The 25,170-nt window shown below is 39.9% G+C and overlaps 1 protein-coding gene across 2 annotated transcripts; it reads right to left on the reverse strand.

Moving 5' to 3' along the window:
- LOC308192429 (uncharacterized protein) lies at nt 1-25,161 on the reverse strand. Of its 2 annotated transcripts, none has more exons than XM_080586011.1 (7): nt 21,883-25,161; nt 17,344-17,550; nt 15,182-15,418; nt 13,253-13,342; nt 12,590-12,667; nt 10,798-10,893; nt 1-3,115 (listed from the first exon to the last, which is right to left on the reverse strand). In XM_080586011.1, the coding sequence occupies exons 1-7, from the start codon at nt 21,907-21,909 to the stop codon at nt 2,963-2,965; spliced, it is 888 nt and encodes a 295-aa protein (XP_080442137.1). In that variant the 5' UTR covers nt 21,910-25,161; the 3' UTR covers nt 1-2,962. The 2 variants fall into 2 exon arrangements, with proteins under 2 accessions (XP_080442137.1, XP_080442138.1); XM_080586012.1 differs by having other exon boundaries at nt 2,975-3,346.
- Nucleotides 25,162-25,170: the final 9 nt, after the last annotated feature.

Below are 25,170 nucleotides of genomic sequence, written 5' to 3' on the forward strand. Positions count from 1 at the left end.
GCTGAGTATCTGTGATTTCAACTATACACATGCAACGACACTAAATGTTGCTGCTATATTGCAGCAATGTAAATGATTCCATGCTGAGAGATACACTTCAATAGACGCATCACAAAAAAAAAACACCCCTCCCCATATTCAGTGGTGCTGTTCACCTTGCCTTCCCGCACAACCAGAAATTCATGGCACTGATGACACGTGGCTAACGAAACACATTAGGAAAGCACTTCATGCCTTCCCATCTATCTTACAACTGAGGTGTCGGCTGGGAACAAGGAGAAGCCCGCTCCCCACAGAGAGCCTGTGGTCTCTGCACAGGCGGCAGTGGGCTCTTCCAGGTTCCTCCGCAGCAGGCACCAGGAAGCAGGATGTGAGCTGTCACGAACAGAACAACTCCCACCGCACCTTGCTTTCGCCTTCTGTCTCTGCCCACTCTTATCAAACACAGGACCTGAAAAGAGACATTACTCAGTGCTGATAAGGACGTCAGAATCTCACCTCCACCTGTGCTCCTCCTCTGTAGGAGGAAAGTGAAATGTAACCACCTGTCCCAGCGCCTCCCATGGAAATGTACAGGATATTTTGCTTAAATAAAGCCTGAACAAACGTGTAGCAGAGGCTTTGGGTGACATGTTTTGCAGAGTGACATGCTCACCCGCAAGCCATTGGTTTGTTTGTCCGCGTACTTCCATCATTCTCTAGGGTTCATTTGTCTTTTTGCATCGTTTGTCCCCCACACACACAGTTACCACCATAAATTTATACCCACAGCAGAATTCTCTACACTGCAGTATGAAGTCTGCCTTTAAAACAAATTCAGCTGAAAAGAACAGACAAAGACCCAAGTGTTAAAAAGTTATCTGAATACTGACAGCATTTGGTTAAGAGCACCTAATTTTAATAGCAAAAGTGTTGATTTCTAAACCCACAAGCGGAGTCCCCAAACCAATGCACATTGTCTTGCCATCTTGCCAAACAATCACAACAAGCACAATTAAACTCAAAAGCCTTATTAAATCATGGTCCAGCACATGCAAGGTGCACTAACACAGCACCTCCAACTCTCAAGCATTTTGGAAAATAACTTACTGCCTAGGGAAGAATCAAAACCACATACCTATGCGTGAGGAGGAAAAAATAATGAAATTCTAGAGTTCTTGGCAGACCTACTTCATTTCACTCGCTCAACTACAGTTTATTCTGCAACCCAGGAGATGGCTTACAACAGTGGAATGAGATTACTTTTTCTGCAGTCTAGTAAGATATAATTAGTCAACAATAAACTGCACATAACTAGCTGGATTGCCAAAGCATTTACGGGTTCTGAGCTTGATGATATTTTTGCGGTATGCTTTGATCAAACATTGTATCATGATGGAGAAACACTGCTTGTTTTGGAGCAACAAAAGGGATGGGAAACAAATATTTTTAATATGATTTCTCTTATTGACATCATCTAAGCTAATTTGAATTGAAATGTTTATGCACATAATATAGTCTTTATTATTAAAGCAATAGCAGATTCTAAAGTAATGTTTGTTTTGAAAATAAATGAAAAGTAGTTTAATATTCCTACTGCTGATAAATTATCTTCAATTAAAATGCTGATGTACAGAATAATGAAAAAGCTGTAGTGGATGAGTTAAGAGTCAAGAAAAATCTTGATATCGTACTGCTATTGTAAATCCATTTTTTCAAAATAAAATAACAATTTTACCAGTAAAAAACATTGTTCCAACCACATGATAGCAGTACTCTCCTGGGAACTTCCTTTTTCCTGTAAAGCCAGCTACTAGCACACTCAATTCAAGTCGTACATGAACAATCGTCTCAGAAATCTTTCAGAATGTGAAAAAAAGATGAGGATCTACCAGGTCATTGATTTATATCATATTATATTTACAGGTGAAGAAACTGTACACACATGGTAAACACTGTCAAAGCACGCTTTATGCGCATTTAAAAATGTCATTACATCCCAGTCTAGCAGGACAAGATCCCACACCTGAGTTAAGGCAGCACTGCAGAGCCCCAAACTGTTTAATCAGTTCCCAAAGGTTATTTGTAGGTACCATAAAATACATTAGAAACCTGAATATAGCAGTAAAAAGAATTAAAGGATTCAACACTGTTGTACAAAAACATTTGCTTTTCAATGCTCACCTATACATATTTATACATGAAATACTGCTTATCACAGCAAGGCAAATTTAAGGTGTTCTGTTTATATGCAAGTCAGGAGGGGAAATGAAAGTCTACGAAAAAACATCAAGGGTAAGAACTTCTCAGTTCACTCTCAGATGCATAGCTGTGTAAGGTGATTTCTTCATTTAGATCTAATAAAAAACTTAGAGGTCCCATTCAAATCTGAGATACTTGGAGAAACCATTCTTTATTTCACTCTAATGAAATATAGAATTCTAATGTAAATAACTTTGCAGGAAAAGGAAAAAAAATAAAGCACTATTTATAATACAGAAAAGGATTTTTATTCTTATAGAAAACAATATTAAAAGGGGCAATCCAAAGGAACCTGCAGGTACACAGAAGGGTAAGCTACATAGACACAAAATGGACACAAGATTTAAAAAAACAGCTATACAATTGTTTTCATTGTGTTTCCAAATGGGTAGTGTACCCTCTGAATAAAACTCATCTGTTCTTCCCATCATTGCATTTACCTGCTATAGAATGCACTTACAAGAGGGTACTGAAGCACGTAGGGACATTCACATAACCTCCCCAGAGCACACTTCGTCAAGTGCACAAGTTCTGGCTGAAGGCAAGTTCAAGGCAACCAAAGACAAACACAGATTGTGCTCCCCCTGTCCCCAGTTCAAATCCGTTCTCTGTGTAATGGTTTTACCCACAAATAAGGCATAGCGGTTCAAGTACTACATTAAATGTCATTAAATAATTGGGGGGAAAAAATTGTGAACTCTTTCCAAAAAAAAGTATTTTATTAGGGAGGATAAAAAGCGCTGTTCAGACAGTCCGAATAGGCATGGCTTTCTGTGCCATTGGGCTCCTCCGGCTCAAGGTCCTCCGGATCCGGGGGTAACTGGTCGGTATCTTCATCAGAAGTTGAAGGGCGAGTGAGGATTATTCGAGGTATCTTCAGGAAGATGCAAGAGATTGCAGAGAAAAAGAGTAAGATCAAGAGAAAGGAGGTGTTTAAAAGCGGTGTTGTAAAGGTACAGGGGAAGCAGGTGATGAGCAAAAACATGCCAGAGATGTAAAGCCACAGGGGTTTCTGAGGGGATCTATGCCAAAAATTGCAGCGATAATTAAAGCAAAATTCTGATGAATTGCATTTTCCTCTCATTAGCTAATTTGTAAAGAGGTTCTAGAGGGGAAAATAAGACAAAAGTTTTTAAAAATAGACAAATAAATATGAAAAATATACATGCACTTTTATTTAACATCATGAAATCCATGCACTTGAAAGCAATAAAAATTAATTAAGGACCAAAAGGCATATCAATTACCAAGCTTTGAAAATTTTCATATTTTAGTTTAGTTACTGACCAAACATATTTAAGGGAAACATTAAGACAAAACATCAGTGTGTCAATTCATTAGCTGACCAATGTGCACACATGGATTGGATTCATAATATCAATGACTCGGCTGAGAATTTTGCGTTCCTTGAGAGCTATGTTGTAGTGGTTTTAAATTAATCTAAATGCTGTAACTGAGAAAAGAAGAATGTTAGGTTCTTTATGTATAGCCAAATAATGTATCAGCAATGGTTCGTATCAATGAATGGATTTTACAAATTTAACTCTGATGCATGAGAAGCCCTACTTTTTACTAATATTCCAAAAAAGTTTAACACCTAATAAAAACAGATATAGCAGTGAGTTCACGTATCTAACAAGCAAGCAATGATGTATAATAAACTGTCCACCTTACCAGTACTGTGAAATTTTCAAGAAAGGCAATATTTCTTACACACCAGTAACTTTGTTGTATTTCCTCAGACATTATAAAAACGCTTAATGTTGACACCACACAATTCAGTCATTGCTGCGTTATTTCCCTGCCATACACCATTTGATTTGGGAAATGACACCAGCACAGAGATGCTCTGTGGCTGCTCAGCTGTGCATCCAGCAGGTTTCTGCACCTAAGCCACAGGAATTCTTCTCCAGGCTCCATTGCCCACATCAGCTACAGCTCCGCCGGCTGCACGGGACCTGGCACCCCCAGCTCACAGGGGGCTGCTCCACACATAGACACCAAAACACCGGTGTCAGTCTGGATTCTCACCCACCGTAACTGTAAACTAATTTTACAACCAGGTGTACTTTTTAGTTATGTTCCCCAGTCTACTGAACATCCACTTCTCTCTCTATCCTCTCGCTTAGGCTAAGGATGACGCATTACTGGAAGCTATAGATGATCTCCGTAGACCAGAAGTACTGGCCACGCTAATATCTCCTGGGAAGATTTGCTTCTGCCACGCACACCTGACAACATTTACAAGCTCTCCACCCACTGGATGTTTTTCTTGACTGTGCTCATTGCTAAAAGATGTTTCTTCCTTAGTGATAGCCAGCAGCTTTGTGCTACAGCAAATGCACAGCCTATATGTATAGGTTCGTGTCCTGGGTCATATTTTGGAATTCCACCACCTCTAGAACTAGAGCTGAGGTCTGTGCCTTATTTGAAGTTATTTGCAAAGATATGCAGTGCTGAGCTTTGTAATCCTCTAATAAAGCTTTTCTTTAAACATTTCATAACTTCTCAAGCCTGCTTCTTGCATACTATCTTTCAAATACTACTATAGGGCAGTTTTACAGTCACAAAGTGAATTTCATTTACTTAATTTAATAAAGAAAACTGAAAGAAACCCTAGCTGTCGGTGATGGATAACCCCCAAAATTTCAACTAGTAACATGAAGTTCTTGTGGGTCATTCTATATTCCACAACAATCACCAAGGTGCCAAAAAATTAGTCTTTTTTTTTTAATCTAAATCTGAAAAACATAACCCTGAGTTTGTAACAATATTGCCACTGTACAAACAAATCCCACAGGATGTTCAAGTTCTGGCATGACTCGCCTTTTGCATCTCTCTATATGTTTGTTCAATACTCTGCAAGCTGTACCCAGGCTTTCACAACTTTCCCGAAAACTTACCTCATTTCCTTAATGACACACTCTCTCCCCTACGCCCATGGAGGAATTGTGAGGTCTTTCAGACCGCGTGGCTCCAGCACCTGAGCTAAAGCTGAGCCTCTGGAGGACATCCCAGCCCTGCCGACAGCACGACGGTCTGCTGTGGCCTGTTGGACACCCACCTGCTCACAGAGCATTTCTGTGGAACACGTATCGACTGCATTCATGAATAAGTGGGGTTCGGGAAGTCTTTTGTCTACTTTTTCATCCTGCTGCACATGAAGAGGAGCTGGCACCAAATGACTGATCGGCTTTCTGTGGTGAAACCTGAAGTGTTTCTCGGCCCTAGCAGGCTGCAAAGGCTGAAAATCTCCGAGAGGAGATCTCCCTTACCATCTCCAAAAGCCCCCAGTAACCCATACCATGGCCATCCCCAACCCCACTGCTGCTCTGTCCTCTGCAGCTACTTGCCCTGTGCTGTGTCCACCTCCCTGATGGGATTCAGGAGCCCCAGTTTCCTCACAGCTGAATCATAGGTACCAGTGATGAAACAGCTCTTGGCTGCAGGTTGTTCCAACCTATGCAACTGCAAATTGGGAGCAAACCCAGTTAAGAAACAGAGGTGCAACATTTCCATCTTCACCCAGCTATCTCCCAGGAACCCAGAGCTCTCTGTCACTGCCTTCACATTCACCCTGGCTGCAGCAACATCATGATTTAAGTCTTCCTTTCCACTTCCAGTTTTGGTTTGGTTTGTTTAAAACAAAATAAACACAACAAAAGAGAGTAGGAAAACTCAGCCACAAAATTTGCATCATATTCTTTGTCTTGTGTTCAATCCTTTTCTCACACCAGGTGCTTCTCGCCCCAGAATCCCCGTGGGATTCCCCGTGCTTTCAGATTTCTGTGTTTATCTTCACTGATCACAGCTTCCCCCTGTTTAATTGGTAAGCTTTGCTTTTAGGTCTTTTTTTTCTAGACAGGAGAACACATATCACATCCAAAATAAAATGTCGTAGCAAAGATGAAGGAAATTATTTCCAGTGCCCGTTGCAGACAGGACACGACACAGAAATTTGGGATGGGAACAAGGAAAATTTTCCAGCAAGGACAGCTGAGCTCTAGAGTCGCTTGCCTAAGGAAGGTGTGGAACTTCTATCTTCTACCAGTAACTCTTCAGAAAACGTTGATGTTGGTGTAGGAGGACAGTTTAGGCAGGATTCTGCAGTGTTCCATTGTTTTACCTCACTAGTTTTACTGAACAGCGCCTGAACTTGTTCAAAATATTTCTGCTGAAATTGCAGAGTCCTCCTACTCACTTTCTGTCATCATGAACTCATTATTAAAATAACACCTGAAGCACTGGTCAATCCAAAACCATCAAATTATATTAAAAAAAAAAAAAACTGTGTAATTGACCATTTGAAACCAGTCACTATCTTCCTTTTTTCCTTAAAATATATTTTCAGTGCCTAAAAAGTAAAATTAAAAAAGGACACATCCTTCACCAAAACCAATGCATTCACTATAGGGATTTCTTTCATTGCTCTGTTTGCATCTTTCTCACACTTTGTCGATGTAATAAGAGACTTAAAACACTAAAAATGAGTAAATTTCATTTTTGTTTATAATCAATCATAGATAAAAATCAATTTCAACGCCCATTTTATGGCATTATCACCCTCCACTGAAAGCTGGAGTCCTTCAGCTGAAACACAGACATGGGCTGTGTGCACGCTCCTGGTCCACACAGAAACAAACTGATCTAAATAACCCGGGGCAATTAATTTCCACTGTTGGCTGCAAAAATGCATTCATATTGACATGAGATAGGAATAAACACACAGCCGGCTATGATGCTTCAGCTGAAAGTGTCTTCTTAAAGCACAGTAAATGACACAGCCTGCAAACACACGAACATCTGATAGTTGTTAACTTCCCTTTATACATGCATGCTTTCCTTTCCAGTTCTAACTATATGGTTGTCCAAAAGGTTACAGAACAGCCCATAAATGTCTTTATGGCTATCATGTTCATTATGTCTTTTAGAGCCTTTCGGGGAAGAAAAAAAAAAAAAGAACGAAAAAAAAGAACAAACCCCATCATCTTGTTTTGCATTTTCCAGGGTTTGTGTAAACACCATGAATCATTTCATGATTTCACATTTCATCTTACTTTGTCATCATCACTGGGGATAGCGATACTATTTTAGACTTCAGCAAAAGGAAATTGAGGCTTCTTGCTAAACAATGAAAACATGCCCTTACTAGATGCAAAAGGCTGTATTTGATAATGACTGTATTCATAAAAGGAACTGCTTAAATCAATCTTTTTTCCTTGGCCTGAGTGAAGGAGTGCATTTAGGCAGGCCTAAAAAACAAAACAAAAAAACACATTACACACAGCTGGATTTTTAGATAACTGTTTTAAAAAGAAGATGCCAAAGCATATCCAACAAAACCAGGAGAGTTTTAGACAAAACTGGTATCTGGTTTTTTTTTTTTGATCAAAGCTTTGTCCATGAAAAAGACAAAGGATCAGAGACAATGACATGATGATCCTCGTCATGAGTTGAGAGAGATGCTGAAACCTGTTGACATTCTCCATTCACTGTTGGACAAAGTCCACTGGAAATTTCAGTTGGGACTTGAATGAGAATATTTGGATGGAGAAAAATTGTGCAGAGTTCATTTTATGTTTGAGAGGAAGAGCACAAAATAAGTAGCAGACGGAGAAGACAGAAAAATAGAGAACTGGAAATAAAGACTCCAGAATCCAAGCAACGTTGCTTCTCCAATAGTCAACATAGGGCACTATTGGCAAAGTTTGGTGGTCTGTATCACTGATTTTTCTCTTTCCTGTAGCAAACATGCAATATTTTACACAAAGGATGCATGTAGATAGCGGTATCAGTTGTGGTTCTAATCTGTTATATTTTGATGCACATCTTCATAGACATACTCATATTCTAAGACTACCATTTTGAAATCCAAAGACTCAATTTAAGCTCAGTTAAAGTATCGTATTTTTATACGCACATACTAAACAATCTAAAACAAACAGATTCTGTATTTCTGAGATGTGATTAACATAACTGAAACAAGTCTATAAAACACTGAATGTAAAAAAGTACCTAATTGTAACTGAAGTTCTGGAGCCTCTACAATTCCATAAAATCATCATAAGTTAAACCAAGGACAATTCTAATTTTTCTTTTGCAAAACAATGACTCAGAGTGAAAGAAATTTTCATTGTCTGTCCAATTAATTACTGATCATTGAGATCATACTGGTCATGAAATCTTAAACCTGGCACAAAGGATTTGATTTTTTTTTTTCTGGATTAGTTAACAAGTCAAATGATTCTTTTAGAAGACCTTAAAGCAACCAAGCACATGAAGAACAGAGAGGTAACCTTAATCTGGCAGAGGGATCACCCTTGTAATGTCAGAGTGGAAGGCCTGGAGATAGAAAGGAAAATGGCAAGAGATGTCTAAAGGACCACGGCTGGCAAATGACGGCAATATTATCATAAATAACATATGCAAAGAGGATGTTTATTAAAATTCATTAAGAATAATTAGATGAAGACAGATTCCCTGCTGGAGTGCTGGAAGCAGTGATGACATGGAAGAGTGGGAGAAGGAATACAGGCACTGTAGCAGCTCATCCAGCACATAATTCAGCTGTTACAAGAAGAATAATACAAATCTTTGGCGGCTTTGCCACTAAACTTTCCTCCTGACTTCCCTTGAAGTAGCTGCACCCATCTTCTCTTTAAACCTAGTCACAAATAGAAAGGAAACAAACTTTCCTTGATTCCTAGCAAAGGAGAAGATTCTGTTGTTCTTTAAAGAACTACTGCCATCAGCTTATCTGAATGTGCAAAGCATGTCTTTAATAAGAAGCCAGCACTGTAAACATTTTTCAGGTAACAGTTACTGAGGAGGAAGATGAACTTCACCAAAGTAAAGCCAGAGGGAGACCAGATGAGACACTGACCAGTTCTTGAGTCAGCTGGATGCTCCTGAAAAGCCCATAACCCATAAGACCGACAAATGGTGCTTTAGGCTAAAAGGATGTAATATGCAATTTGCTACAGCAAAAAGATGTTGAACAGAAATATGAAGGTTTCTCCAGAGAAGAACTTTCACACTGTCTCCTTTCAACAGCTGAAACATCTTCTCTGGGCACCTTGTTCTGAGGTAACTACCATGGTCTTATCTGCCTCCTCCTCTCCTTGCAGCTTAAGAGCTTTGGAGAGAGGCAGGGAAACTTGCTGTGTTATTTTCCAAGAGGCACAAAAAAATGGTCATTTCATTTTTTTGGCTGAAAACACTAAAACTCAGGTACTTCTGCAGAAGATTCAAGCCACTAGCACTGCATGAATCAACCCCACCAACAGAGATTCCTCTAACTGGAAGCCTTGTGCTTCCTGCCATGTGAGTTAAGACCATACAGAAACAGATATCAGGCAGAGCTGGACCAATAAATAAATGATGGAAGCATTTTCAGTTGGAAAATAAAACTGGTCTAAATATTTCACAAGATGATGAGAAAACTCAAAAATAGGTTCTCTATTTAGTTGCTTAAAGAAACTTTTATTGGTCTATCTCATAGACAAAAGCTGCAGTGTAAGCTCAAGCCTTCTTGAATAGTAAACCACAGAGAAAACCGAAGGAAAACAGACTTACATGGTCTATTTGCTTATTTTGCAGTTAACTAACAAATTATATTATTAAAAAAAAAAGAATGGTTAGCAAAAAAACCAACTGTATGTGGCCTTCAATTATAGTCTTATGTAATATGTGAACTTTCTTTTTTTTTCTTTTTTTTTTTTTTTCCATTAGCTGGTTTGTGAGAGTTTTTTTCCTGGAAAAGGATGAAAAAAAAGGCTGAAGAAGAAGAATCAAACAAAGCATTTCTCTGGCATTTGCTGTAAGAGAAACCATTGGTGCTGTCTGGTACTTCAGACCTAGTTTAAACGAGATGCTTTTTTACCTTCATAATTCAGATACCTTAATCTTATTGTATCTTCCCAGTAAAGCTAGAATTTCAGGTGTGCAGGCAGATGACTGTGATTGGGGTAGGTCTTCAGATAGTTTAACTTTTTACAGAAGCACACAAAAGTAGATCAGAATTGTAATAAACCCTTTGCATGCCCAAACATTTCCTTTTGTGACATTTACGGTAGGCTTAATGTTGTCTGACATCAGCCACCTAAAATATGGGCACACAGTCTTAGCCTGTCATGCAAATTCCCCTTCATGATGAAGGATAAAAATGAGCACCTCCAGGTGGCAGCTCAACTTCTCCCTCCCACAAGAGGCACCCTAGAGATGATGCTCTTTCCATCAACTAGAGGGGGAGTCCAGGCACCAGAATAAATACTTACATTGGAGGGAACGGACACCACCCTTAGTGCTCCCAAACTCAAAAGGTCTGATCTGCTAAGCTAGTGCTTGACCAGGAGCTGAGCTCCCCCAGGTTGCACCCTGGGTGCGGTGACAGCCACCATAAACACATGGTCACTGATCGTTGGTATACGTTTTCCTTTTACACAGCCTCTCACGAGCTTTGTGCCAGTGTTCATGATCCTTATTAGCATTAATGACAGACAATACAAATTATTTAGCTAAGCAGGATTTGTTACTTGCTGTGCCCCCCATACTTACTGTTATGACATGGTTTACTGTCTGGAAGGGGCTGCCTTTGGACAAAGCTTCAGCAGGACCAGCATCATGGGCATTGGGTTCTGAAATGAGGGATCCCTTTAAAAAACAATGCAGAAGAAAGACATTTTTACATTCTGTTCAAGAGGAGCAACTCCCTCCCTTTCAGGTGAATGTATGAACACCTAGACCTTTTGTTATACGTGGTTGCACAATGAAAGCAAATAAAATTACAATTTTTGCTGTTCCCTATCTGCTGAACATACTGTACATTTGCATTGTTGAAATGGTCTGTTCAAGAACAAAAATTTGTAACATAAAATATCAAGAGGAAATGCTGGTTATTTGCCCACAGATTAGGCCTGTGCTCAAAACATCAGGACTCCTACAGCACACCTAAATGCATTAATTCCTTCTCATCTCCCACACATACAAAAAACAGTTTTATTTCTACATTCTTTAAATAGATGAATGATTCTGCCATCTTGTGGGAGACAGAGAAAACATATCTATTTGTAGGATAACAATAGCGTGACTGAGCAGTATGGAGCAGATATACAAACTTACCTCACTATTTATTAAAATAACAGACATCAGCAGCTAGTATATTTCAAATAGCCCCCAAAGTAAGAACGAATTACAGCCTTACAGAGGAACCTGAGAAAGTTAGTATCATAAAAATCAACTGATTCGATCAGAACCTCTGCTTAGAAATTACAAGTGCAACAACTAGAAATCTTGACTTTTTTCCTGATTATCTGCTGACGTGAAATATTTAGACTTATTTTATTTGCTATTTCTCACATATGTTACAATAAAAAAATAGATATTTACTTTTTAAAAGGAAAAGGTTAAACAATCCTGAGAATATTCTGATAAAATATATAAGGGTATACAAATATAAATCTATAGCATAGTTGTAAAAATTGAGAGATTGATCTGTGATGCATTTGGCTCTGTCTTATATAGATTGTATCCTTATTATGGGCAGCTTAACTGACATAAAAGAATCCTTGTTCTACCCTACCTTAATTTAACAAGATGTATGCTAGACTAAAAGCTATCAGTTCAAGCAAGTACAACAAAAACTTAAGAGCACAGGAGCTGAAAAAATAAATAAGTCATAGACTACTTTAATCTGAAAATAATTTTGCAGAGGTTCCCCTCCCACTCTATCTTTCACAGCTGGTAAAAAACAAAGAATAGGCCATAGTGCCAGAAAAACATACACTGTCACCACAGCTGTGGCAGACCTCCTGAGTACCTCTGAGGCTTCACAGAAAGGCTGTCGCTAGGAAAGATGAGACTTGAAGTGGAGCAGCCAGGGATACACATTTATTCCTTCGCACTTGGCACTGTAAGACTCCACCAATGTAGTTACTTTGAGTTGTTCTCTCTCAGCCAAAAATTACCTTGGTGAAACAAGCTGATGTAGTTTATATTTTTTTCTGTATCAAACTCATGTAATACATGACCAAGGCAATGCCATAAGAAACTCTCCTGGACCAAGTACAGCTGCGTTTGTGCTAACGAATGCCATTATTCTCCTTTACAAGTCAGCCATCAAAGTGAATAATATTTTGTTAAGCACTTTGAACAGAGAAAGATCAGCAAAACAGAATATAATAAAAAGGAATACAAAGACTTAATGTCATTATAACTTCTTTATAAAGTACTTTGGGAAGAATCCAAAAAGCTAGGCCTAAATCTAGATCTCCAGCTCCCATATCTAATTGAATTGAATTAAAGCTTACAAGAAGAAAATGTGCTCTACATTAGCAAACAAACCATCTACCTCTGCCGCTCTGTCTCCTGCTTGCACTCCCACCATGTCCGCCGGACCATCTTTTGGTAGCCGAGCAATCAAAATTCCCTGGTAACACAAAATACACATTTCAGACATAACACAGCTTCTTCTACTGTACGCAGTTGTTAAAAGCAAATAAGAAGTAATTAATTTTCAAGAGATACTGTTCTGCTCCCTCTATTAAAATAGAAACTAAAGCATCTAAGCATATTAGCAGGAAAAAAAAGCTTTCATGGCTGACTATACAACAATGAACAGAAGTCATTAATTGTTTACAATATGCCATGGGGGACAGACGGGGAAACTAGGATTTACTTAAATGATAATTAAGTGAGAAGATGCAAGAAATACTTCTCTCAAATCAAGTTAACTCCTGGGAATGAGCAAATGGGATGGGAGAGGCACGTGGATTGCAAATGGAGTGACTTCAAATAGAGGTGCCTCCAGGAGCTTTCCCATCAAAATCTACTGGCGGCTTCTACTTTGGGAATAAGTTACCCATTTTTCCCCTCATCAACTGTATTACTAAGATAGCAATGTTACATTGAGGACAACCTCAGAAAGCAAACAACAAAACACAACCGCTGCAAAGAACTGCTCATCAGTTTCCTTCTAATGAGTACTAGATAAATTTTGAGTAATGAAATGCACCTCATCATTGTCTTTATATGGAGATGAGCCCTTTCCACCAGCAATGCTAATACCAAGACTCCCCATTTGACTGCACACAGTAATGGTTATCTGGAAAAGAATTATAATTGATAAGAGGCCTGATTAATCAAAAGCATTGCCTATTAATTACACAAGCAATGAAAATCTAGCTCCCATTCTGAACACCACCAGACTTCCCCCTATACACCTCAACCCAGAGAGAAATTGTGCTATTCTTCAACACCAGCACATGCAAGCCTAATCTGTAATTTTCAATAACATCAAGAATGCATTATTTACAGTCATGTCAAAACTTTATAAGGCTTTTTATTAAGAGTACTTTATTTTGCCCCCAGCTTCTTCATCCTGAGAATTCTTTGCCGTCTGGAGAACTGCTGACCAACCCAGTTATTTCATAAAACCCACCAATTTCTTGAGCATTCGTGATGGCCACAAAGCTAATATACACAAGGTGTGACAAGGAAATATTTTGGGGTACATTTCTGAAAAACCTTTGCTTCGGATCCTCACCTACAGCCTGATTACTTACTCCACTCGAGAGAGAGAGAAGGTAATTGAGTTTGAGCACTACTACAATAGCTTCTTTAAACAGGCTTTCTGTGTGTGTATGTGTTGCTCTGTCAGAAGATTCAACAGAAACTACTGACTTTAAAATAAAAATCAGTACTTAAATATTTTTAAAAGCAGCATAAATTGTAATCCATCTAGTCTATTCTTAGCCTGCTATTAATGGCAAAATTTCAGAACAACTGCTCAGTACCTAAGATGATTTTTTGAATGTGCATAATTTACAATAAAGTCCAAATAAAATCAGTTTCATGTTCCAAAGACAACTTATGTTTAAGAATTATTCCCAGAAATGATTTATTTTTCTTTAATGTATCATATTCCTGTTATTAAATACTTTGAAAATTGCTAAGACAACAATCAGATTAGATTTAAGGAACACCTTGCTGTACTGTAGTTGAACCTGAATGCAAATCACATTTCACTTCTTCACATAAGCAAAATGCTTGTACTGTCATTGACTTGGTTCATCTCACTAAGACAATTCAGGCTTGAACAACTTTGTATATTTTATAATTAAGACTGTTTCAACACAGCTGTGTTTTGAAAATTGACAAATGTTCAGTTACTCTTGCACAGATCACATACTCATCTGAAATTCCGGATTTAAAAAGGCATGAAAATAACCTGTCAGTCAAATGAAAACCACCCTGCCAAGCTTAGCTTAGATTTAGCATTACCCGCATGCCCAAGAATTCATGAGTAATTGTCAGCAATGCTTTGGTGATAAGACGCCACCAGGGCTGTCCCACCAGGTGAGCTGTCTTCTCTGGAGCTGTATCCCCAGGGTCTTGGGCTGCAGCAAACTTTGCATTTCTGTTACTACGTCTCTCTAAATCCCATACGGTATGTTTCCTCCTCATGTCCTCTAACGCACGTTGAGATGTGATGTACCCACTGAATTCAGAGTGTGTAGCTTTCTCTACAAATCTCAGCCTAAATCTTGCAGATCCCACTGACGAATCTCCACCTGAACGTTGCCACCCATTGTCATGGGATGGAGGCTTCCTCACGCTGTGAGGGTAAGGCCATGTCACTGCTCCTAAACCAAGGACTAAGCATTCACAGGTGAAGATGTAGCTGCACACACCTTTGGCTTGACTTTACGAAGGTCCAAAGCTGGCTATGCAAAACAAGACAGTGCTGAATGGCTGCAGAGTGTGGTTTATAAGGATAACCCACTGGGAGCAAGGACAAACCCCAACTTACACTCTGTCAATGGCTGTCTCATTACAACTACCAGGCGAAATCCCCCTTCTTTGCATCCTTTGTGAAGATGCAAAGGTGTCTTGCACAGAACACAGACCCAGACATGTAGGCATGCCTAGGGTGGTTCGTTACCTTCAGCGGGGGCTGTGTCCCATCGGCAGCTCTTGAGTCCTCCAGAAACCTGCTGCTCTCTCCGGACAAGCTGCCCACTGCTGAGACAGGAGCCTGTGCCTTGCTGTTAGTCCCTGGGAGAGTTTTCCCCTTCACTGCTGACTTGTGCTTCTCCTGAAGAGCTGTTCTGGTATTTCTCTGATCTCTTACGCTACCGTCAGTATCAAAAAGGCTGCCAGAAAACTTGGAAATAGGTTCCTAGGGGTTAAAGATCAAACAGGTAAACAAAGCAACACCAAAGAGAAGAGCTATCTGACTCCTGGGTGCTACATGCAGTAAATTGGATTTGCTCCTCTTTATCACACTAGCATTTGCTTCACAGAAGACAAAACTGCAACCTTAAAGCAAATGCACACGAGTATCTTTTTGTACAGTTACTTCTCTGGGCACAGTTTTCCCTCAATACAAGGGCAGAGGTTATAGGGCCGGGATTCCTACAGCATTCTTTTAGATCCCTGGACACTCACAAGCACGTGCACCCTCACCATTCCCCAGCCACTTCCAGTGATGCCCAGTGAAAAGGTGGAAACGAGACCACTTTGGGCAGTCTACAGCAGCTCAGCAGCACCAAATCCACTTCTCAGGGCAAGGAGCCACACATGTACAGCAAAGGAAAAGGCTTCCCATGCAGAAAATAAAACATTTCTCACAGCTCCTCAAGGCTCATCTTCTATATTTGGGAGTACAGGTGTGAGAGGGAAGGTGAGCCCGACCTTTGCATCTGTATCTCTAAGATTTTATTCAAATGTTTCAGTGAAAAAAAGAAGCTGGGTTGACTTTATTGAGCTTCAAACAGTAGTGAGTGGGGACCTGCAAACTTGGTAACAGCCTGGTGGAAGTGGAGCCTCAGAGGTGAGGCACCCCAAAGACAGCCTTGAAGCCCGGCTGTAGGATGTAGCTGTTGTGAGATGCAGAGGAACGGACAACGTCACCCTACGCCTAGCAAACCCACCGGGGCTTGAGATTAGAAATACACAATCCAGTCTTACTGCAAAATACGGTGAAGCTTCCCAGTTATCAGTTTTTTTTGGCAAGGCGTTTAAATGAAATCCAGCCATGATCTCCAAACTCTGTTCACATTGTATGGCTGCTTTGTTTATATTTAGCTGATTTTTTTTTCTTTCTTAATTTTGATGGGTAAGGTTGAATCACACCTTCATATTACCATAATCCTTACATCTTCTGTTGGCAGTAAAATGATGCAGCAAACAAAGGTCAACACCTTTGATAATAAACCCCATAAATGCCTTTCTAAGCTTGGTGGTTTAAAACAGAATTACAAAGGCAGTGGCATTACCATGAGCAGCTGTTCAGAAACCCCAGTGGACACTGTCTTTAAATCTGTATCGGAGCTCTCCCACATTGCCTTTTTGGTTGGGATGAAACGAAGCACCACCAACCCTCAGGAGAGCAAGCGTGGAGTGATTGTTTCCTATTTCTACTTAAAATTACAATGGAATTTGCTGAGCTTTAAGTCATGTAAGTAAAAAAAAAAAAAAAAAAAAAGAGAGCCCAGGGCTGAGTAGCCCAGGTAGATCCACCCGATCGGACTCGGTGGTGGCTGCCAGGAGCTCGGGAGGGAGGTGAGGTTGTGGCACAGGAGCAAAGGAGCAAGAAACCCAGTTCCCCCTTCATTCCCAGCAGACTTCTGGAGGAAAACCTTGCGAGCAACACCCTGCAAGGCTGAGAAAGTGCAGTCACCTCCTCCACAGCCTCCTCCTCCAGGGCATGACTGAGCTTTGAGTGCTGTGAACAACCCGCTCACCCTAAAGAGACGGAGGGATGCTGATAACCAGAGACATAAGTAGGAGTAACATCTTTTTTTAAATGTACCCATCTCATCATTGCACTGGTTACTTGTCTTGCACTGTCCTCGTGGGGGTTGGGATCTTTTAGCTGCAAGCAAAGGAACAAAACATTGAACACGATTCTGTCCTCGCTGACACAAAACGTAAGCAAGGATGTGAAGGTACACAACAGAGCTTCGGGGAGGTGGCAGATGCAGCCTCCCACTGACCCAAAAGCACCCAGCCTTCCTGTCAGAGGCACAGAGCATTGAATTGTTGGTAGTTTCTTGATGGACACACAACATTGTCTCTCCTGACTTTAAGAAAACCACCTACATCCTCATCAGGATCCTCCAGTTCCTCCGCCTCTTGCTCGGGGCTGATCCTTCCTTCCCTCCATTTTCCATTGGCAGAGCTGAGTTTGTACAGGTTGCCAGCATGAAAACCTTCCTTTCCTTTCAACGAGGCCCAGCGAGAGCCCTGGGAGCTCCAGTTATGGCCACTGTACAATTTAGGAGACTTGGGAAGCCACTTAACAGAGTCCTAGGAAGAGGACAAAAAAATAAAAAGCAATTAATAGATTTTAAGAAAGTGACTGATGTATGTGCATGCAGAAATTGTCCGGCAAGTTCTCCAAGGTATTTAAGCATTTATTTATTTAAGACTGGGTTTCCCCTTTTTACCTTGGGATGTACCTTGAGTCCCAGGGAGACAATTAATGGTGCTACTGGCGATACAATGAGCAAAGGCTGCTAACGTTAGTGGAAGCCTCCAGTGACTTACATGAGCGTGGAGCCAAGCCCACCTTCAGCCTCATAAAGAAGAATTACATGATCAACAACAGTCTTCAATAATGTTATACCCTGCACTATTAAGAAAACAAGCAAGAATTCTTAGACCTTTAGTGACTTTCATCTCACGTCCTGATTAAAAAATAAAATAAAATTAAGTCATCCCCCTCCTTCTACACTATTCATCGAATAAAATGCTCTGTTTGCTGAACAGTCCCAATCAAAAGCACAATCCTAAAATAATGCTTTAAGGTTTGTTGATTTTCAAATTACAGTACAGTTTTCCCCAAAATGTCAGTTACTTATTTACAGCCAAAAATCCCTCCTCTCTGCTTCATACACAGTTCACGCACATCAAGTCATGTCAAGGTTGCCTATATACCTTAATTTCACCGAACTTCAGAAATCATTTTTCACAATAACCTTTAACTTTCACTGAAGCTTTATTTTAAATTTCTCTTTGCATTTCCTTAAGGTGATACAAATCCAGCAGCAGAAAGCAGCCTGATGCCATATCAGTAGGTACAGTAACATGCATGCTCCACCAGGGCAAAGAGATAGAGAACACCAAGTAATGAAAAAAGTTATCCACAAGCCTATGGTATTATGGTATGGCAATCAGCAGCACATAATGACTTTGATATTGTTCAAACAGATATTCGATTCAGATCTAACACTTCTTTAAGCCTCTGCTTTTTCCCTTTTTAACGCAAAATCGTTATGTTCATGCAAACACAGATTTCTTGCTGTGACCAGCACCCCAGAAGTCACCACCTCTGTTAGATCTAAGGATGCGAAAGGAAGGCAGATAGCACAAGGCTGTCCATGCTGGACGTGCTGATCCATCTTCAGCTGCTGAAGGAGCTCCCCTTGGGATTCTTCATTCACTTTTAGGTTTAGTATGACTATAAAAGACTAGGAAATAGACATGCGCAATGTCCCAGCGAGTCTTTGGAAACAGTTATAGAATTGTCTGTGAATTTTTAAGAGCATAGCCCAACCAGAGGATTATTTGCATTGTGAATCGAACGAGTGATCAGCCTCTGTAAGAAATTTGCTGTTAGATCACATTTTGAACTGCACCGATACTCAACAATACCGCTGTTCACTGATAAATGGCCAGGATTTGTGGTTATTCTAAACCACGCAGCTCGGGACACTCAAGCTGACACCAGATTTAGTTTGTCAGTGAATTGAATGCATGAGCAGCACAAACGATCGCGACACGTTAGTGGCTCCCATTCCTGACAATTGCAAACGCAAGGCATGCTATTTCTTCACATTTGCCATGAGTAAGGAAACACGGGGTACTCTTAAATAGAAACTCTGTTTCCTATGAATATTAATTAGGACAGAAATTCTAATCAGACCAAGAAAAATATGCTAGCTAAAATTATTTGCTATTGTTTGGGTATGCTTTATTTCAGGAGAGCTAATGTGACAGCGTAATTTATTAATTCATTCTTTATTAGATTCAATACTATAGGACCATGCTTTGAGACTGAAGAGGCTACTGACAAATCTCTTAAGAGAAAAAACATTAGTCCTCCTTACAGAATTTTATAGATGCTAACTGGTATTCTTACTACTCAGGTAAAAGCCGGAAGTTTCTTTATCTATTTCATACCCAGGGAAGCTGAGAACCAAAAGGGTTTAGACAGTCAACATTTTAAGTCGTAAGCAACAAATACCGAGTGAGGCATGTAGTTTTACATTCTCTTTAAAATATTTGGAATAAAACAAATGGAGAAGAGGGATTCAGTACTTAAGACTTTAAGCTTCGTGGATATTTGGACTGTGTTACACTGCTGTTTTGTAAATGTAGAAGAAATGTTTGGGGAAAAAAATATTCATCAGCCTCAGCACTAGTTACATCCCATGGAAATACATTTTTAATCTCCCTTCATTAATAACGATTTTATCTTATTGGTAAACAGATCATTTTCCTGTGATATTTCACCAGCAAGTCAGGTGAGCTCCCTTTTTACCTCCTTCCAATCTATTTTTCATGTTTTCAAAGGCAGTCTCTTCAAAACATAAATATTCCTCTGTATCATACCGCTGTATATTAAGAGGACAAATTGTTCTCATAAAGTACAAGGTGTCTGTTCTGATAAGATCTTGCTAATAAATCCTCTAGAGAATGAATTTGCTTCAGGCAACAAAGGTTTGCAAATGCTATATATCACCTTAAATCATTCTGGCAAACGAAAAAGAATCCCAAACACTCTAATATTAAAAGAGAAGAAATGAAAACCACCCACATTTCTTAAAAACCATACTGAAACCCTAGAGTGACAAGGAAACACCATGCTTACAGCAGTAACCTGGTAACCACCGGCAAGTACAACCCAATGTAAAACTGTCAGAGCTTTCAGTCACCCAGAATATTTTGATGGCAATACTCCTGCCACTGCATTTCAACTTGAAACCCCAAACACACATTCTTGTCTATAAACACCGTAAGTAATTATTAAAAATGGGAAAGAAAATGTCTTTAAAGATGTATTTCCCACAACATAAACACTCTTTTCAAGTACAACTACACATAACATTCAGTATTCCAACTGGAAACTATTTCAGATTCTTTCTCTTTGCAAAGTACAAAAAGCTAAAAGAGCTTTGTGTGATTCGGATGAAATAAGAATGAAGGCGAACCAAATTGCTGCAGAAACAAAGGCATACTTGAATATGCTTTCATTGTAGAAGAGGCAGCAAAACAGCTGCCTGGACAGATTATTGAAGCAAGACTTGTACAGGGAAACTTTGCTAGCAGTAAATAGATGACTTAACTTTAAACCTAGATGTTCAAGTATTAATTAGCCAGAATCCATTTTTCAATTTCTTAAACATACACAATTCTAAAAAAAGCATGCTGTAGGTTATGCTGAAAGCATCCACTATGCAAATGCCCTTCAGACTTGCATTTTTCTCCTATTTTGATCAGTAATATTCAAATATTCACACTTTTTTTTTTGGTTCAGATTTTGTTTTGATTTTATGTTGCTTGGTGGAAGTACCTGGTGTCATCAATGAACGATACATGCAGAGAAATTCACTCGTGTTTATAATCTTGTAGTGCCTTAATTTAATATTCCAGAAATTCAGGACAATCCCATCTGCCAAAAGCAATTGCAAAATAGTTTAATGCAGCTCATTTATTCTGGGTTTGGGTAAAACTAGCAAGTTATTGGAAGAGATCAGAGAGAATCAAACTGTTTGCATCACTAGTACAGTCCCATAGTTTGCCTGAGTGCCAAAATAAGGTGGTTTTAGTCTGACATGAAACTAATTTCAAAGCATGAAGTCCTATCTCTGCGTTTTTCTGGGGATGCTTATAAACTGAAATTGAAGCTGCTAATGATTTGCTGATATTTACAAGCTGCATGTGCATCCATGGATTTTGAAGAGTTACCACAGTCAGCACTCACCTACTACAGAGAGAGTTGGTTTTGATTATGATTGTTATCATGCCTTCAGCTCCAAATTCAGAGATGTCAGTTAAAGACAACACTCTTCAACAACAGATGAGCACTAAGAGAACAAGTGTCAAAGGCTACTGAACATCAGTTTTCAACTTCCTGGTATTTACTGAAAAGGAAGTTTCCTATGTCCCTTCCCTGAAGCATCACCAAGGAGCAACAGTCCTTCCCACAGACAGTACCGATGCCTTCCTTACCAGCAGAGGACCTTTCTTATACAAAGGTAAGTGGCCTCTTTAAGATCTCAGTGTTAACACTGATGTTGGTACACTATTAACAGGCACGCCCTGAACAAGTCACAAATCCTTCCTCCTCATTTACAGAATCATAGAATCATTCCAGTTGGAAAAGACCTCCAAGATCATTTAGTCCAACCTATAACCTAGTAGTAAAGTCCACCACTAAACCATGCTACTAGGTTCTACATCTACATGTTTCTTGAAGGCCTCCAGGGATGGTAATTCAGTCGGGCACAGCACAGTCCAGCCACACACACTGAGCTCCTCAGAGCTCTCTGCCCTTGCTGAATCCAAGACTGGCCATCCTGTTGGCACAAGAACTGCAGAAAAAGGGATAAAATGCATCGCGTCTCCAACACCTACCAGAAGAGCGGATAAGATGGTTCCCATTAAGCAGCTCACAAAGCTGTCCTCAAACCAGGTGTCCGCTTTTCCACTCTGAAAATCTCACATTTTTCATTAAGCCGTTTCAAAGCTGAATATGTTCCTGAGCTCAGAATGAAAGAGGAAGGCAACATCCCGCTGAAAATGTCACAAAGTGTTCAGGAGGAAGGGAACACCCAAAATATTTACTGATAGCCAACACCAGTCCACTTTACTCATCTTCTCTGACCTAAACCTAAGCATGGGAACTGACTCCTGTGTTTTACAGAAACTTAAGGTGGGAAACATTCTCATCAAGACAACTGAAAAACTGAAGTAATTTTATTTTCCATATGCAAGGTGAAGAAAGGCAGTGAATCCTCCATTAACAAAAGGTCTAGAGATTTATGATAAAGAGCACACGCCAGTCTCAGTGGGAAGGACGTGTTCACAGATAACTGTACATTCAATTTTCAGGCTATATGAACTGACCATTAAAGTATATTAAAATAATTTACTTTACAAAAATTAAATTCCCAGTGTCATTACTCTCCTCCCAATAGCTGAATCTGTGAGCACCACGTAGTGAAATGCGTTAAGTCGCTAATCAGCTACAAATGGTTCGCCCAACAGTGGTAAAGCACTCCCATTAGACAAAAAACAGTCTGATCAGCTTGTCCTGGACACAGGCAAGTCATTTCCTGGAAAAACATCGGTATGCAAGTTTCCAGTACTCGCTTTACAACAATACACCGATTATGAAAAATATGGAATGTGAGCCAGAAAAATAATCGTGACATATAAATTATATGGAAACTGTGGAAAACGCCAGGGGCAAGACAAAGGGGATGGAAAAATCTGTTGCTACACCAACTACTGCTTCTGCTTTCCTAAGCCTATGCAATTGTGACTTTCAATAAAGTCAACTCGCGTGTAATAACTGACAGGTTAATATTAAACCCACTCCACCACTACGGTCAATTGGTTTTCCCTCGTTAACTGTTTGACTAATAAAGCAGCATGCAAGTACCACAGGATTTCTTCCCTTGCATTAAACCACCTCCCAAAAGAGTTGCAAAGCAATTTTAAAAAGCAGAAAAAGTTTAAAGAGGAAAAAAAAAAGTTATGCTTACAAAATTGTGTTCATTACTCGGGCTCCTCACATCATCAGACAGAAAGCCAGACTGGGAAGAGAGAGCTCATGCTTTCAAGGACAGACAATTTCAGCATAACAAATAGCGCCAGCTTTTTCTGCCTACAAAACACAGTTAAAATTGCCTGGAACCTTATCAACGCCATTTAGAATACAAGCATACCTAAAAATGCTTTATAAAATGGCACGCATACAGGCCATTCGGGAGATCAGAGGGACTAGCACTGGCCTAGGCTGCTGGTGTTTTGATCAGGTGGAATGACAGGGAAGCCCCCCTTCTATGGTAACGCTGCTGTCAACCAAACATTTAGGTTTTGGGGGAGAGAGAAGGTAGGGGACAGTTACAGGATGGTGTCCCGGTGGACATCAGCTCCTCTAACCTCTAGCCAAACAACTGTTGAATTATATTCGGAGCTCATTTTACTCTCTCTTACAAATCAGCGGATGCAAACACCTTCGACAAGCAGTTCATATCACCTATCTTAGGCTTGGATGACCACAGGGACACTAGAGTAGCCATCCAGCTTCTGGCCGGCTAGGTTGAAGGAACCTGAAGCCACCCCAGGGGAAAAGCAACAGGTTTGGATTTCCCATTCACTGCTGTCCTTTCATATGTAGCTTCCATGCCAGAGAAACCCAAACCAATATTCCTCCCACTACTCAAAAAGATTCCAAAACAATTACTTTATGTCAAAGCTGACGCAGCACGTGCTGCCTGCCTTCTGGCTAGTTTTTGGACTGCAGCACAGCTTCCACAAGCCTGCCAGAGTGTACAGAAAGAAACTACCTAATAGAACCGAAGAGTTCAGTTGGAAGGAGCCTTCAGAGATCATCTAGTCCAACTGCCTGACCACTTCAGGGCTAACCAGAAGTTAAGCCTCATTTCTACACTCTAAGGTCTCCTTAGAGGGACCAAAAAACTCATTTTTAGAATAGAATAATGACAAAGCACCTATCATTAAGCTATTGCAAGGTTTACGGATTATTCTGACTTCAGAAGGCGGGAGTAGGTACACACAAGCTGTTAATTATTTTCATCTGACGGCACATTAGGCAAGGCCCAAATCCAAGCTTTACACATTCATTTCATCTTGCTGATTGAGCTCTCTTGTTTATATCTGGAGCAGACGCTAAAAAACAAAACAAAACAAACCACAGCCTCTAAATGAAAAACATTACAGCTGTCACCGCAGAGTACACAGCCTTGTTGCCTTTGTCTTTGGTCTGTCTTTTTTTAGGAACTAATTTCCCTCTCATTTAAATGGATTTGCTGAGGTTTACTTGGACTCTCGTTACAGTTTCCTATCCTTTTTAAACTTTCGGTTGTGCCAACTCCAGTAACTACTTTAAAAGGAAAGTTCTACCCAAAGTTGGAGTCAACTGTACCAAACCCTCATTTTCTTTCTCATTTTCTTTTAATAGCAGCTTACCAAGAACAACTGGCAGAACTCTGCCTTGGGAAGAACGAAATTTCACTGTCCCTGCCTGAACTAACCTAACACCTATCAAACCACAGCAGCTCCTGCAAAGAGCTTATGCCTCAAAGTGTAAATGAGGAATGATTGGCGTGAAAAGAAATAATGGAAATCTAATATATTTTGCCAGTTTAGATTTGAATATTTGGAGATGGCTTGCAATACCTACTTGCTTGATTTCAAAAAGAAAGGAATGATGTTTGTAAAAGCCTCAAATTAAAACTTAACAAGTTAAATTACAAAAATTATCAAACACTACAGATTGTTAATTTTAACACAAAAGTTATCGTGACTTCCTTGATCTCCTCCTTTCCCATCTTCTCCCCAAAACTCTATGCAACCAACACTTGCTAGAAGAAATGTCTGGCAGAAGGACGGATGCCGTTAGCCACACATGCAGAAGTGTCCTGTCTTCCATTTTGTTGAAATTTGGGTTCATTGCATTAGCTCACACAAAATACGTCAAATCTTTGCTCTGAACTCAGACTGCTCAAGTCCCCATGCTGAACAAGTCAGAGATCTTTGTTAGTTCATGGCACACACAGAACCCATAGACACCAAAAATCAGTCTTTATCAGCCTTTTGCAAAATTGTTATTTACTGTATTCCGCTCAGTTAATACTTACCGTTGTAAACAAACCAGAACCCACAGATATAATA

This window comes from Anser brachyrhynchus (assembly GCF_964034855.1).
Source record: "Anser brachyrhynchus genome assembly, chromosome: 3".
Classification (NCBI taxonomy): domain Eukaryota; kingdom Metazoa; phylum Chordata; class Aves; order Anseriformes; family Anatidae; genus Anser; species Anser brachyrhynchus.